Below are 12,417 nucleotides of genomic sequence, written 5' to 3'. Positions count from 1 at the left end.
AGCACCCCCAGCTGGGGGGACATTCCTGATAGAAAAAAAAAAAAGACAGAAAAGTGTGTAAGGACACAGATACAAACAAGTCGTGCTGCACACATCCAGGAGTTTGTGCTTATTATAAAGTGTACTATTTATGTATCCTCTCTTTTTTCTCTATTTGTTTCACTCCCAGTCTGTACTTAGGTACTTCACACCCTTCGTGTGTGTTATTTAGCTTACAGTGTTTGCGTAGTGTAGCAGTAGCTGAGCAAATGTTTTCCCACACACAGTCCAAACAAAGGCCAGGTGACATACACACATCTAAACAAGCACAGACACACACCATGAAAGAGGTGCAATTAGAGCATCCTCCACCAATTAACCAGCTCTCTAAACAAATCCACATCAGGCCTCCATTGTGGCTGTGCTCGAAAACAGCCACTTGGGAAAGCAGCATAAAAGCTCAGACTGTATTCCTCCTCCAGGACATGCATGTGAGTTTGTGTATGTGTTAGTGTGTGTATAAACTGGCTGTGGTCACGTACTGGCACAGAATCTGGACTGTTGTGATTGTGGTGGTGATGGGAAGATGATGTGCAATCACTGGTGGGTGGAGAAAGAAAAGCAGAGAGGGAGGAAAGAAGCACAATTCAGAGTCTAGAGAGCAATAACAGAAAATCTTACCAGCAGTACGAGAAAATTAGAACCTGTAGCATCTACACGGGAAGTTACACCTCTGCTTTGTGGGACTGAAACTGCTTTTTAAACAGTATCACTTTTTGTTGTTAGTGGTGTTACCCGTTTATCATTTATGAATTGAGAACTTCTAAATGTATTTTAAGATGTGGATTAAGTAGATTTTAAACTTTACTGTAACTCCAGACTGAGAAGTAGAGGTAAATACTTTTAATTTTATTTAACTTGAGTAATCATGTGTTTGCTACATATTTTACTACATGATGAAAAATACCGTATTTAATTGCATCTGCAAAAATATTTGTAATTCTTTCCATTTACAATCATAGATAAAGGCACAAACCCTAGCTCAAAATATTAATTAGCACCATTAGTGTATGTATCTGCTTGGCTACGATGACTTAATAAAGTAACCATTTCAGCTCAGATTCAACATCAAGTATATTTTTAAAAGTTGGTATAATTAACTTGATCTGTGGTTAATAATGGAAAATACCATTCATCATAACAACCATCATTATTAATATTTCCTCAGATTTGCTACAAATGAGGCATATAGACAGAACCTTTGATATTGTAGTGGATACAGGTAAATAAAGAGATTTGATGTACAGGTGAGCTGCAGTCAGTGTTTAAATGCTTAAATGAAACCATGATGATGAAATGATGGCTACTGAAGAGAACTTCCTCTATGAGTTAAAAACAGTTCCTGTGGTCCAAAAGCACCTCAGTCCTGATCATGTGTGACCTCATGCCTATGACAGCAGCTCCACTCCTTTTTAAGCGTGATGTTACAGTGAACATAAAAAGGCTGCAGGAAACCATTTGGAAATCGTTTCTACAATCTGTGTGGAATCTAAGCTCAAACTTTAAGTAAAGAACAAGCCCTGAACACCAGTGAAGAACAACCAGCACATGCCGATGAGCTACCTCAGTACTATAAAACCTGAGTTTGAAAGGTACAAGCTGATTTTAAAAACCAAGGGGATCTCCATCTAAAGACTTCAGTCAGTTCATTCATCTGATGTTTCCCTTCTCCTCCTTACGTTCACTGCATATGTGAGCAACAGAGAAAGAGTCAAAGTGATTATATTTCAGCCTCAGTGGGCAGACACAAAAATGTGTGGCGCCATGGCCCGCTGTGGACAGATAGAGACACAGCAGGAGAAAAGTGTGTGTGTGCGTGTGTGTGTGTGTGTGTGTGTATTTTGTGTGCTTACATGAGAGAAATGAGAAAAAAAAGACAGTTAATATTAAATAAAGTCCAATAAAAAAAAATAAAAAATAAAAAAACATAAAATTATGTCACAAATTATCAATACATTGCAATAACTGTGCACTGCTCAAAAATAATAATAATAATAATAATAATAATAATAAAAAACTTGCAATGTGTCACATTCACACAAGTTTTCTCCTATAATGCTCCAAAACAACGAGTACTATTGCATAATATGACATTTAGCTATCAGCATAGCCACAGCATGAACCCCAGAGAGATGCTACAGCAGTTAGCGGTTAGGGCAGTTTCTCAGGGGGACACTTGAAAAATCTGTTAGCTTTCCCCTCAGAGGCCAACACTTGCTAACATTAGCATGTGGTACATCAATTACCGTCTACTTTAGCATTAGCACAGTCAACTGACAGTTAAGGGCCCCTGTGGGGCTTTTTAGAGTCTCCAGACAGGGAGAGACTGACAGAGTGAAGAAGTGACTTTAGCAGTTTGTGCATTAAAGCTGCACAGTGAGTCACAAAGCAAATTAATGGCTCTTTAGCTAAATATCAAACACATTAGCCATTTTAGCAAAGACATGTTGACAGGCTAAAGGCTGACAAGCAGCTGCTCCATCTCTCTGGAGGGCTTTTTGACAAAATAGGCTCAAGTACTAATGACTCCCATATGCTGCGTTGATTTATTGTTAATTATGACTAACTGTGCATCCTTAAGTAATATGGAAAATACATTTTCTTTGTCCATCTGACGCTGTAAATTAAACAGAAAATAAAGTAAAAGGCACAACATTAGATACTGTTTGGCTCAAGAGCACCAACCCAAGAACCAAACCGAAGGCTTTGCGACTGACTGACTGACTGACTGACTGACTGACTGACTGACTGACTGACTGACTGACTGACTGAATGAATGAATGAATGAATGAATGAATGAATGAATGAATGAATGAATGAATGAATGAATGAACATTTATCATTTAAAGATTCCACATTCCAAAGCTTTTTCCACAAAAGCTTTACTGCTATTTTTTCTATCTATTAGAAAGCATAGAATAGAAACAATAAAACTGTCTGTGGGGAAAACTGTTTAACAGAATGGCTCCTTCTGAAACAGTTTCTGCTTCAGTGTTGTAAATATGAAAAAAATCATCTTAAATTGCAAATCTGTTATCCTTTTTCAGTGTTACCTTGGGATAAATCAATACAAAGCCTCAAAGCACTGCAATACTCACCACAACACAAAAACACAAATGTTGGAGTGGAGCCAAAAGGCTATTCCCATATGACCATGTAGCCATTTGCTATAGCTGCTTCACTTCTAACCAATACACTAATCACATAAATCATCTATTTGTTTTAAAACATCATTAGGGATTTTCACATACAGATTTGCAAATGCATAAACAAATGCGCTCATGCACTCATGCCTTTGGAAGCACACAGTGGTGCACTTGATGGGTACAAGTGGGAAGAGAGCCAAATTAACTACCATACACTAATTGCTCTTTAATGGAAGCACACTCGGCACATTTAGGTTTGTGCACACACACACACAACAGACAAAACTAAATATCCTTGGGCTGGTATTATAATATTTTAAAATGCTCATCTATAGCTATGAAGATTTCTGTCCCTGCCCTGAGTGCAGGAATCTATCTCATTTGTGAAGCAGCGTTTTGATGTGCAATTTTAAAATAAGACCCCCTCTCTTGTACTACTGTGTAGTTATGCCCACAGTGGTTTTCAGCATTGTGACTGCTGGTGCTCCTGTAAAAGGCTGATGTAAAATAATCTAAACTAGATTGTGGCCTGGAAGTCTGCAATCATAGTTAAATACTATAACTAGAAGTAATAACAGGAGCAAAAGATATTTTTAAAAGTTTTATAGCTTTGAATTGGTCATTATGTTTGAGTTGACATAAATGTATTGTGAAAAGTTTAAATTCTTAAAAGGTAAAAAGAAAAAAAAAGAGAAAAGATTGCTTGTAATGATTACCACAAAAACTGGCATAGCAACTAATAATGTACAATTATATGTAATACACAGAAATTAACAGCACAACTAGCACTACCTCATCTTTGTTGCAGCTTTTTAGCATGTGTGTATATTTTCTGACTTCATATATACAAAGTTAGTTGATAATTCCTTTTCTAGATCGTACTGTTCCAAGTGTTTATTACACTTATCAAACACTGGTTCTTTGTGTGTGTGTGTAGGTGTGTGTGTGTGTTACATGGAGTATCCCCTGTATGCTGTGCTTAGACACCATAGGGGACATTGCTAGGAGGGGTATATAGGGGCTGGGTGACTTAAATGGAGAAAAATCCAATAATTGTATCCGTCCAGAGGGAGGGTGAGCTTTTAGGGAGGGGAGGGTGACCTGCTATTACTCTTTCTTTTTTCCTCTCTTTCATTAAACCCCCAAATTCTAAGGTGAAGGGGTAACCTAAGAACAAGAAGGAACGAGGCACAGAGAGATGAGGGTTACAGCTGAGCTTCCTGTTAAAGTATGTCCTTGTAATTAGCTGAGTATTAGCAGTGGTGACAATGCAAGAGCACTGGGCAGGGAAGCACCCTTTAACACTCTACTCATTTCCTGAACTTAATCCTCCCCGCTTACTGGTAATAGTGCACAAGCATCTGGACACACACAAACACACACTCTCAGTCAAGCTCACATTCACATAATCAACTGCCTGCTATAAAGGGAAAGGACTCCCTGAGCAAAGCTACACCCAACAACTCACCTTCAATCCCTATTGTGCTCAGAATCATAATGATGGTTAACAACAGGGAATGTCAACGTGCATGCACACACACATAAACTTACATCTGCATCAAGTTGTGCCTGGGTATAAGGTTGCGACTGTTTACTTCTCAAGTGTCAAGAAGCTTCAAACACCCAACGGTACTGCAGGCAAATCCTTGTTTCTTGTTCCCTCCAGTGAACGGATGCAGTAGACCAAGCCACAGGAGCTAAAATCAATTACTTTCAATTAAGTCAACCGGCGACTCTTTCAATGTGCCCTCAAGCCACTCAAGTCTTGCTTGCAGTATCTCCAACCCCCACTCCTACACCACAAAGTGACACTCATACTATTTGCACATGTGCATACACACAAAAAAAACCACATCCACTTACTGTGTGACTGTCTTTTTCTGTTTAGTGGTTAAATTATAGACCTAGAAACAATTACTGTGGCAATGGCTAAAAATGCTCTTGAACAGCAGTTTTCAGTCTGTCATTTCTATCCAACTGTACAGAACATACAATAGAAAACATCATACAAAATGGCATTTAACTGTGCTTTGTCTAATACGCTTGATTTAATTGAGACATGTTAACCAAACAATTTCTTGTTGTCCTTTTGTTAAGAAAGAAAATGTTTCCAGCATAAAAATTAACCACACTGCTAAAATGCCAGCAGGGAATTTAAACTCTGAAGGGAGGTGTGGCTTCTTGCATTTACAGATCACTTCTGATTGCTTTGCTATTTATGTAGTTTGTCATAAACTTACTCACAGCACAACATGCTCAACAGCAAAGCAACTGAGCTTGTTTGGTTTTGTCATTCAACAAAAGATCCAAGTTGTTATTACTTTTAATGCCAGGCATCCAGTCAGTGTGTCCTAAAATATGTTGGTGATTCAAATCCAAGTTAAGGATAAACATTTTGAGATTCAAAATGCAATACTTTCTGGCAATCAATATTTTAGAAAAATCCATTTTAGAAACTATAACATTGATCTGCTTTTCCCTCAGAGCTCAGGGCTTGGACTGACTTACAATAACAACATACCGCATCTGACAGTAAACTGAGGTGCATGTTATTGGGTAAAACAATGATGAGGAATAAGGGAGAATGAGAACATAAGTATGAACCATCAGTAACACATTTTCAAACTGCATGTGTGAGATTCAGGCTTCACATTGATTTTGTACCACTAGTTTAAATCAAAAATGGTAAGAGACACCTGAACTCAATCCAGAGCGCACCAGTGAAGAATGATTTCTATAGAAAGCATGTTATAAACAGCACAGAGGGGGACTGCAAATCTTGTCATTGACACAACAGTCTGAGCGAGCGTGTGGTTGTGTTCATATGGTTGTGTGCGTGTGTGTGGGTCTGCCAGCTCCCAGTCTAGCGCTATTGTCTAACAAGGTCTAATTAGCACTATGGCACAATAAATTAGCATAATTATGCAAACAGGGCTGCGCTAAAGGCCTGGCACAAGAAAAAGCTACGGGGGTCACCTATTACCACACACATACACATGTTCAAATGTGCACACACAAATGTAATCACAAAAACACTAGTTTAACATTTTAGACATGCATACAGAGCCTTTATATTTAAAAAAAAAAAAAAAAAACACCTGTCCCACTCTTCAACAGACTGTGACAAGAACATGAGGCCATTATATGCAGTGCTCGGCCTATTTGATATGGTATTTATGTGTCTCCTCTGCTATACTGATATGCCTACATCTTCCTGTGCAAATATCAGATATACACACAGAAATGATCAGCTCCCCACCAAGCTGACTCACAACACTCAGACATTCAAGGCTTATAGTATTTACCAGCAGGGGTGATAGGTGAAGTCTGTGGGAGATAATAGGGATGACTGAGAGCCTGAAAGGCTGGTAGCCATTCACACAATGACAGCTGTAGTGAAGAAGGCTCTATTAGGCTTCATTAGGGTGTTTGGCTCTTGATTTTACACACAGACACACTAATATACACACACAGACACATATACCTCCGCGTTTCTATTACTTCAGAGGACATTTAGCATAAAGGCATCTTTTCTTGCTTTTTCAAAAACTCCACAACATAACTGGCACAAAAAACACAAACATAGGAACGAGATAAGAACTGTTAAACTGAGTCTGGATCCCAAACACTAACACATGATTACAATAAGTGTGTTTATATACTTGAAGGTGTGTGTTTGTGTATGGGAACACTAGTCAGTTGCCGTCACTTTTGAGTGAAACATAAACCCAACAAGCAATCCCACAGTCTAAAAAACTTTAGCAAAAACCCTGTAACGTCAACAAGCTCTAAACCCTCTCATCCACACATTCCGTAATGAATTCTTAATCACCCCACCCCAAGGGACCTGTATTGTATCCTAAAATCCTGACCCCTAGCAGGAAACAAGTACTCCTAAAATCCTAGACAAGACATGTACAAAGCTCTCTTACAATTACAAGCCCCCACCATCAGCCAAAGAACCATGAAGGTCAGTAGTTCAGAGTTCAAATAGTTCAGTGATCAAGTCTGGTCTGACAGGGGTCCAATCATTTCTTAGCAACGCACACTAAGCTACAAATATACCTGCAGTTTTATTAGATTTGGGCGACCACAGTGCAGGAGGCTTTTTACATGGATGCTTTATAAGACCTAACATCACCTTTCATTTGGCCAAAATGCCCATCCTAAAACACACCTAGGGACCCCAGGAAAAGGTCTTCATAGGTCAGATAAGTTAACCTAAATTAGACCCTTAAAAATAACCACAACAACATCATGTGATTTAAATTTTTATGTTTTTTTTTTTAAGAAAGATTTCATTTAGTCTGTCTTTTTTCAATTTCTTTGTTGCCATGTACTTTCATAAAATGGATTAATTAATGGAGTGTTGAGATTCAGGCCGATATACAAAAAGAAGTTACACCAATAATGAGCATGAGTTTCATCAAATATGTCTAAAACAATATGTTGTCCGAGTTACCTAAACAGTACGATGTCATCACTAAGATACACTCTCCAGTTCCTCAAATCTTCATAGAGATGCTTTTCTGCTACAGCAGTGTTCAAATAAAATCATTGACTCTGGCTTATCTTCGCCTTAAGAAACAACATATTGTTCACGTACGTGCACACTAGTGGAACAATCACAATAGCAAGAGAGAGGGTCATGCTGAGAGGGGTAGCACTTTTAAGCTGAGTCCACACATTTTGGATGCAGTGGGCTAATCTGGCCAGGCTTTTTAGCCTGCTATTCAGGAGGACAAGGACCCCTAGGATTTGGGCTTGTCCACACTTCAGGGGTAGGGGATTATCATGACAGCAGGAAAGGTGGAGAGAGTGTAAGGGTGGGTGATGTGAATTTGTGGTTATTAACATGGTAGCAGTGATAGAGTTATGCAAACATTGCACCTGACTGTATATCTATGACAGTGCAAACAAAAGTCAGAATGTGTACGTTTGTGTATTTCGAGGTGTTTCCGTCTCATTCTCGCTCCTAAAGAATATACCCTGGAGCTCTGACAGGGTCACCCCTGGGCCTTTCAGAGCCTCCTCTCAACCAATCCTAATTGATCTCACGCATTACTAGTCCCAAACATGAGATGGAAAGAAGGAGGGGAGATGGTTGCCCCATTGTTTAAGGAACGAGGTCCCCCTTGCTAGTGGCTCTACACTGCTTACACACACACACACACACACACACACACACACACACACACACCCCACCTCTGGCATGCCCACCCACCTTCTCCCTCTATTCTCCTCTCCCTTCCTCTATGCTCTCATCTCCGGCTGTGCTAATCCACTGGCCAAGTCAGGAACTCTGTTACCCATCTGGCCAAGCATGACTCCAGCTGAGCGAGATGGAGGGGTGGAAAGAAAAATGAGAGGAGCGATGGGGAGGGATTGTAAATTGAGAGACAGGAATGTGGGTGGGGGGGGGGGGGGGGGGGGGGGGGGGGGGGGTATGGTCATGAGGATGTCTTGTGTGAGGCGGAAAGTCTTTATACTAGTTATTACTTTGTATATACTAGAGGAGGAAGCCCATGAAGAACAGACTGAATGGGCTTTCTGCAAAAGGTGGCACAAGGTAAAAACGAAATGACCTCTTCTTTTTCATTCTTCAAAGAGAAAAGTACTGATCCTCTTGTCTACCTGTAAAGAAAAGGGATTACCATTCCCAGCAGTTTGAAAATGGGAGTGGCTATTGAGCCCTGTCATGAATTATAAACTTTGACTCCAGCATGCAATGAAGTAGCCACAAGCCATGATGTTCACCTCTGACCCCTACTCCTGTGGAATCATCTGCATGGTTAAAGCTAGTCTTTGACTTCTCCCAAACCAATCACATATCAGAAGAACAAGCAAAGAGAACAACACATTAAGACTTATAACTGAACACTATGTATCTTAGTGTCACAGGGTTGTAAAGTTAAGCAAATATTTAGATTATCCATGTTTTTTTCTTTTTATTATGATGTAAATAGACTTGTCTTTGTTGTTTCTAACTATGTGCCTTAAAGTTACAACGTTTTATACTGCAGTGCTGAAAAGGTCTATTTCCATGTTAGAATTTAGTAAAAACTGTGTTGCATACACAGATCAAGCAAATTATGTTGGCAATGCCATTTTCAAGACCACATTCCTGGATTGCTAAAAACAAAAAAAAAAAAAAAGTGTAGCTGAATGCAAATAGCAGTGTTGAAGATTTACATCTACATGAAATAACAAACCTACCTTGACAAATTTAACACAGTGAGGTAAACTCAGTGGAATATAAAACCTTAAAAACTACATCAGAGAACTGACATCAGATTAAAGACTGTAATGTGTCAAATTTTGCTGCCTCCATCCATATTTTACTATGTGCAAATCTCTGAGTCATGTTTTTCTTGTTTTTTTCCTTTCACCCCAAACCAAATATTCCTTTAAACTGATGCAGTAAGAGTACTAGAGAGATGCGTAATTCTGATCATAACGGGCTGCCAAAATGGACATAAATAACTTGTTGTCAAATTCTGTAAGAGACCGTTAATGGTCCATTAATAAGAGTCAGGTGTGGGGAAGCGGGAATGGAATGACTACATGATAAACTGCTCTAAAAGGAACATAAAAGACATTCTATCATTATGAAATCTATATCAAATGAGCAAGCAATCATAAGGCATAACTTTACCCCTATGTTTGTAACTTTGTTAAGTATAAATATTATGAGGTTGTATGCTTTCAAAATCAGAGCTCTTTATTAACTCTAATTAGTTTTAAGAGGCAAGTCGGGGAAGATTACACAGCAGTTTGAGGTAATGAGTACATGACAAATAACTCTAGAGGGCACAAAAGACACATACTTGCATTCAAAGAGATGGGACTGAAGCACCCACTTCCAACCCAACAGTGCCCAAAATGGGATTAATCCAGATGTGTCAGTGTGGGTGCTCGTAAGCAATAAAAACCAGGGAACAATAATCGTAAAATCGACTACAATGAAGGGTTGCATGTGCTTGTACAAACACACAATTAAATAATACATACAATGACTTTGTGGTAGTAAGAAGCGATATGTACTTACAGACGTTCCCAGTGTTGTCAAAACTGTTGAGCACTTCATTAACTCGAAGAGGTCCCAGGTTGTCTCTGAGGAATACAGAGTAATAGTCAGTTACACAGCAAATATGGAAAGTGCATTTTTCACATGCATGATGAAACCAGATTGAATATCAAAGGAACAAAAATCTTAATAACAATTTGCACTGCTTCATAGAAAAAGTATAAAGCAAAAAAAAAGATCCAATTTGCAAACTAAAAATCTGAGACCATTTGGGTGAATAACATTTAAAGTTTTCAAAAACAGTTTCCCTAAAATAACTCATAGTTTTATGTTTTAACAGATTTTGGATATTTCTTTTCAGGCTCCATGTGCAAAATCTACATGTCCTTTACTGACATTTGCCAAATTTTGGGGGGTTAAAAAATTTTTCCACAGCTTTTGTCCATATTTGAACTCTTTTATAACACATACTCTACCAACATGATATGGAGTGTTGTATGTTATATTATTGTCACTAATTAAAATTCTGATTACTCTAAGGCAGTGATCCCCAACCAGGGTCCTCAAGGCCCAATATCCTGCAGGGATTAGCCATTTCCCTGCTGCAACACACCTGATACAGATTAAATTTATCTCTGACAAGCCCTGCACAAGTCTGCTACTGAGCACCTAATTTGAGTTGGGAGTGTTGAAGCAAACATCAAAAGTCGGCAGGACAGTGGGCCTTGACGACCAGAGTTAGATCCCTGCTCTAAAGGAATACCTTTACCTTTGATTATAAAATCAATGTAACACTCACTAGTTTACAGTTTTTAATTATTACAAAATGTGTGACTATTGAGTCAAGTGTTCTTACCTAAGGAAGGCACTGTATTCAGGAAAGTAGACACTGATGTACTCCACCCACTGGTCATCTGAGGTATCGCTATGGTCATGTGTCAAAATCTTCTTCCTCCTGAAAAGCTCAAATGTGGCAAATCTGCGAACGGACACCTGTTTGACCTCTGGGTTTTCGGCCTGCTTTTGACGCAACACCTGTGAGACAAATAAAGGAGAGCTGATGAATTTCAGTGTCCTGGAAAGGCCGTGTCCATTAGTTGCCATTTTGTCTTTGAAGCTGTGATGCATATGCACTTGCAGAATGAATCAGCCCATGCTTACTTGGTTTTGACCACGCTTATTTTCATTGAAACAGAGATGTGTTTCAGTCACTAACAGTTAAAAGTCTTCATCACTCTCCATTGGACAGAGAAACCCATAAATGTGCATTAAATTGTTTTTAATATTACGTTTGCTGAAATAGCACATATATTGTACAATAACAGGGCCAATTTCTCAACATAATTTTAAAATCTACTCTGTATTTCTGGCAAAGGACACACACACAAGAGGTTAAAAATAGGAAGAATGTAAGATGGCCCCCATTGCATGGAGGGTCCCTCGCCCCCTTCTTTTTTCCATCCCATTGCTAGGTCTGAATCTCACCATATATGGGAAAGAAAAAAGTCCTATGTGCCTTTGTGCATAACAGGTAAGGGACTAAAAGAGAACAACAGACTAAAACACAAAATAAACCAAAACAATATCTCACTACTTCACCCACTGTTTGAAGTTTAGGTTGAAAATAAAGCAGGCAGAAAGACTGGCTGCTAGTCAGTCATCATCAGTCCACAATTTTGAGACAATTCGCTTGAAAAAACAGATCTACAAATTCACAGGTGTCAAACGAAACTATTTAGGTTGAACTCTTAAAATTAATACTTGCAAAAATGGCTCTATGCTTCCTATGGAAGCTACATTTTTTTATTAAAAATTGGTTTAACCGAATGGAGGTTTAAAGATACAGCATAAGCCAAGTATTTAAAAACCTGTCTTAGTAGAGTCCATCTGGCTCGAGCGATATCATTACCACCGCAAATCCCTGTGTGGGAGTTGAAGGTTTTAGATACGCAGGTGTCTCCATCAAGATTTTCCCTCAAAGGCGAAGCCGGTTCGGTTTTTTCTGCAGTGCCGGTGGAATTCTTCTCCATTTTTCCGTTAGAATTCATGTTAGGTCCGCAAAAAACAGCAGACTACAAAACTGACAATTTTATCAGCATAAACACGGAGAAACACAACGTAAATAAGGCCTATTTCAATAACTGCAACAACGCAGAAATGATGGCAGATATGGCTTAACTGTAATAATCTGTTACACCTCCAACA

At 38.9% G+C, this 12,417-nt stretch overlaps 1 protein-coding gene across 2 annotated transcripts in view; it reads right to left on the bottom strand.

Annotated features, from left to right (window-relative positions):
• The window catches only part of camkmt (calmodulin-lysine N-methyltransferase), a 121,882-nt gene extending 109,465 nt beyond the window's left edge, over positions 1-12,417 (bottom strand). The window contains exons 1-3 of one of the 2 annotated variants that reach the window (XM_042011094.1): positions 12,081-12,417; positions 11,069-11,247; positions 10,234-10,298 (exon numbers count right to left, since the gene is read on the bottom strand). In XM_042011094.1, the coding sequence (XP_041867028.1) occupies positions 10,234-10,298; positions 11,069-11,247; positions 12,081-12,260 (424 nt within the window). In that variant the 5' untranslated portion in view covers positions 12,261-12,417. The remainder of the gene's footprint in view (positions 1-10,233; positions 10,299-11,068; positions 11,248-12,080) is intronic. The other variant, XM_042011095.1, reaches the window with a different exon arrangement.

The sequence above is a fragment of the Melanotaenia boesemani genome, chromosome 16 (assembly GCF_017639745.1).
Source record: "Melanotaenia boesemani isolate fMelBoe1 chromosome 16, fMelBoe1.pri, whole genome shotgun sequence".
NCBI classification, from domain to species: domain Eukaryota; kingdom Metazoa; phylum Chordata; class Actinopteri; order Atheriniformes; family Melanotaeniidae; genus Melanotaenia; species Melanotaenia boesemani.
The sequence above is the reverse complement of the archived record's forward strand: the minus strand, read 5'-3'. Positions and strand labels throughout refer to the sequence as shown.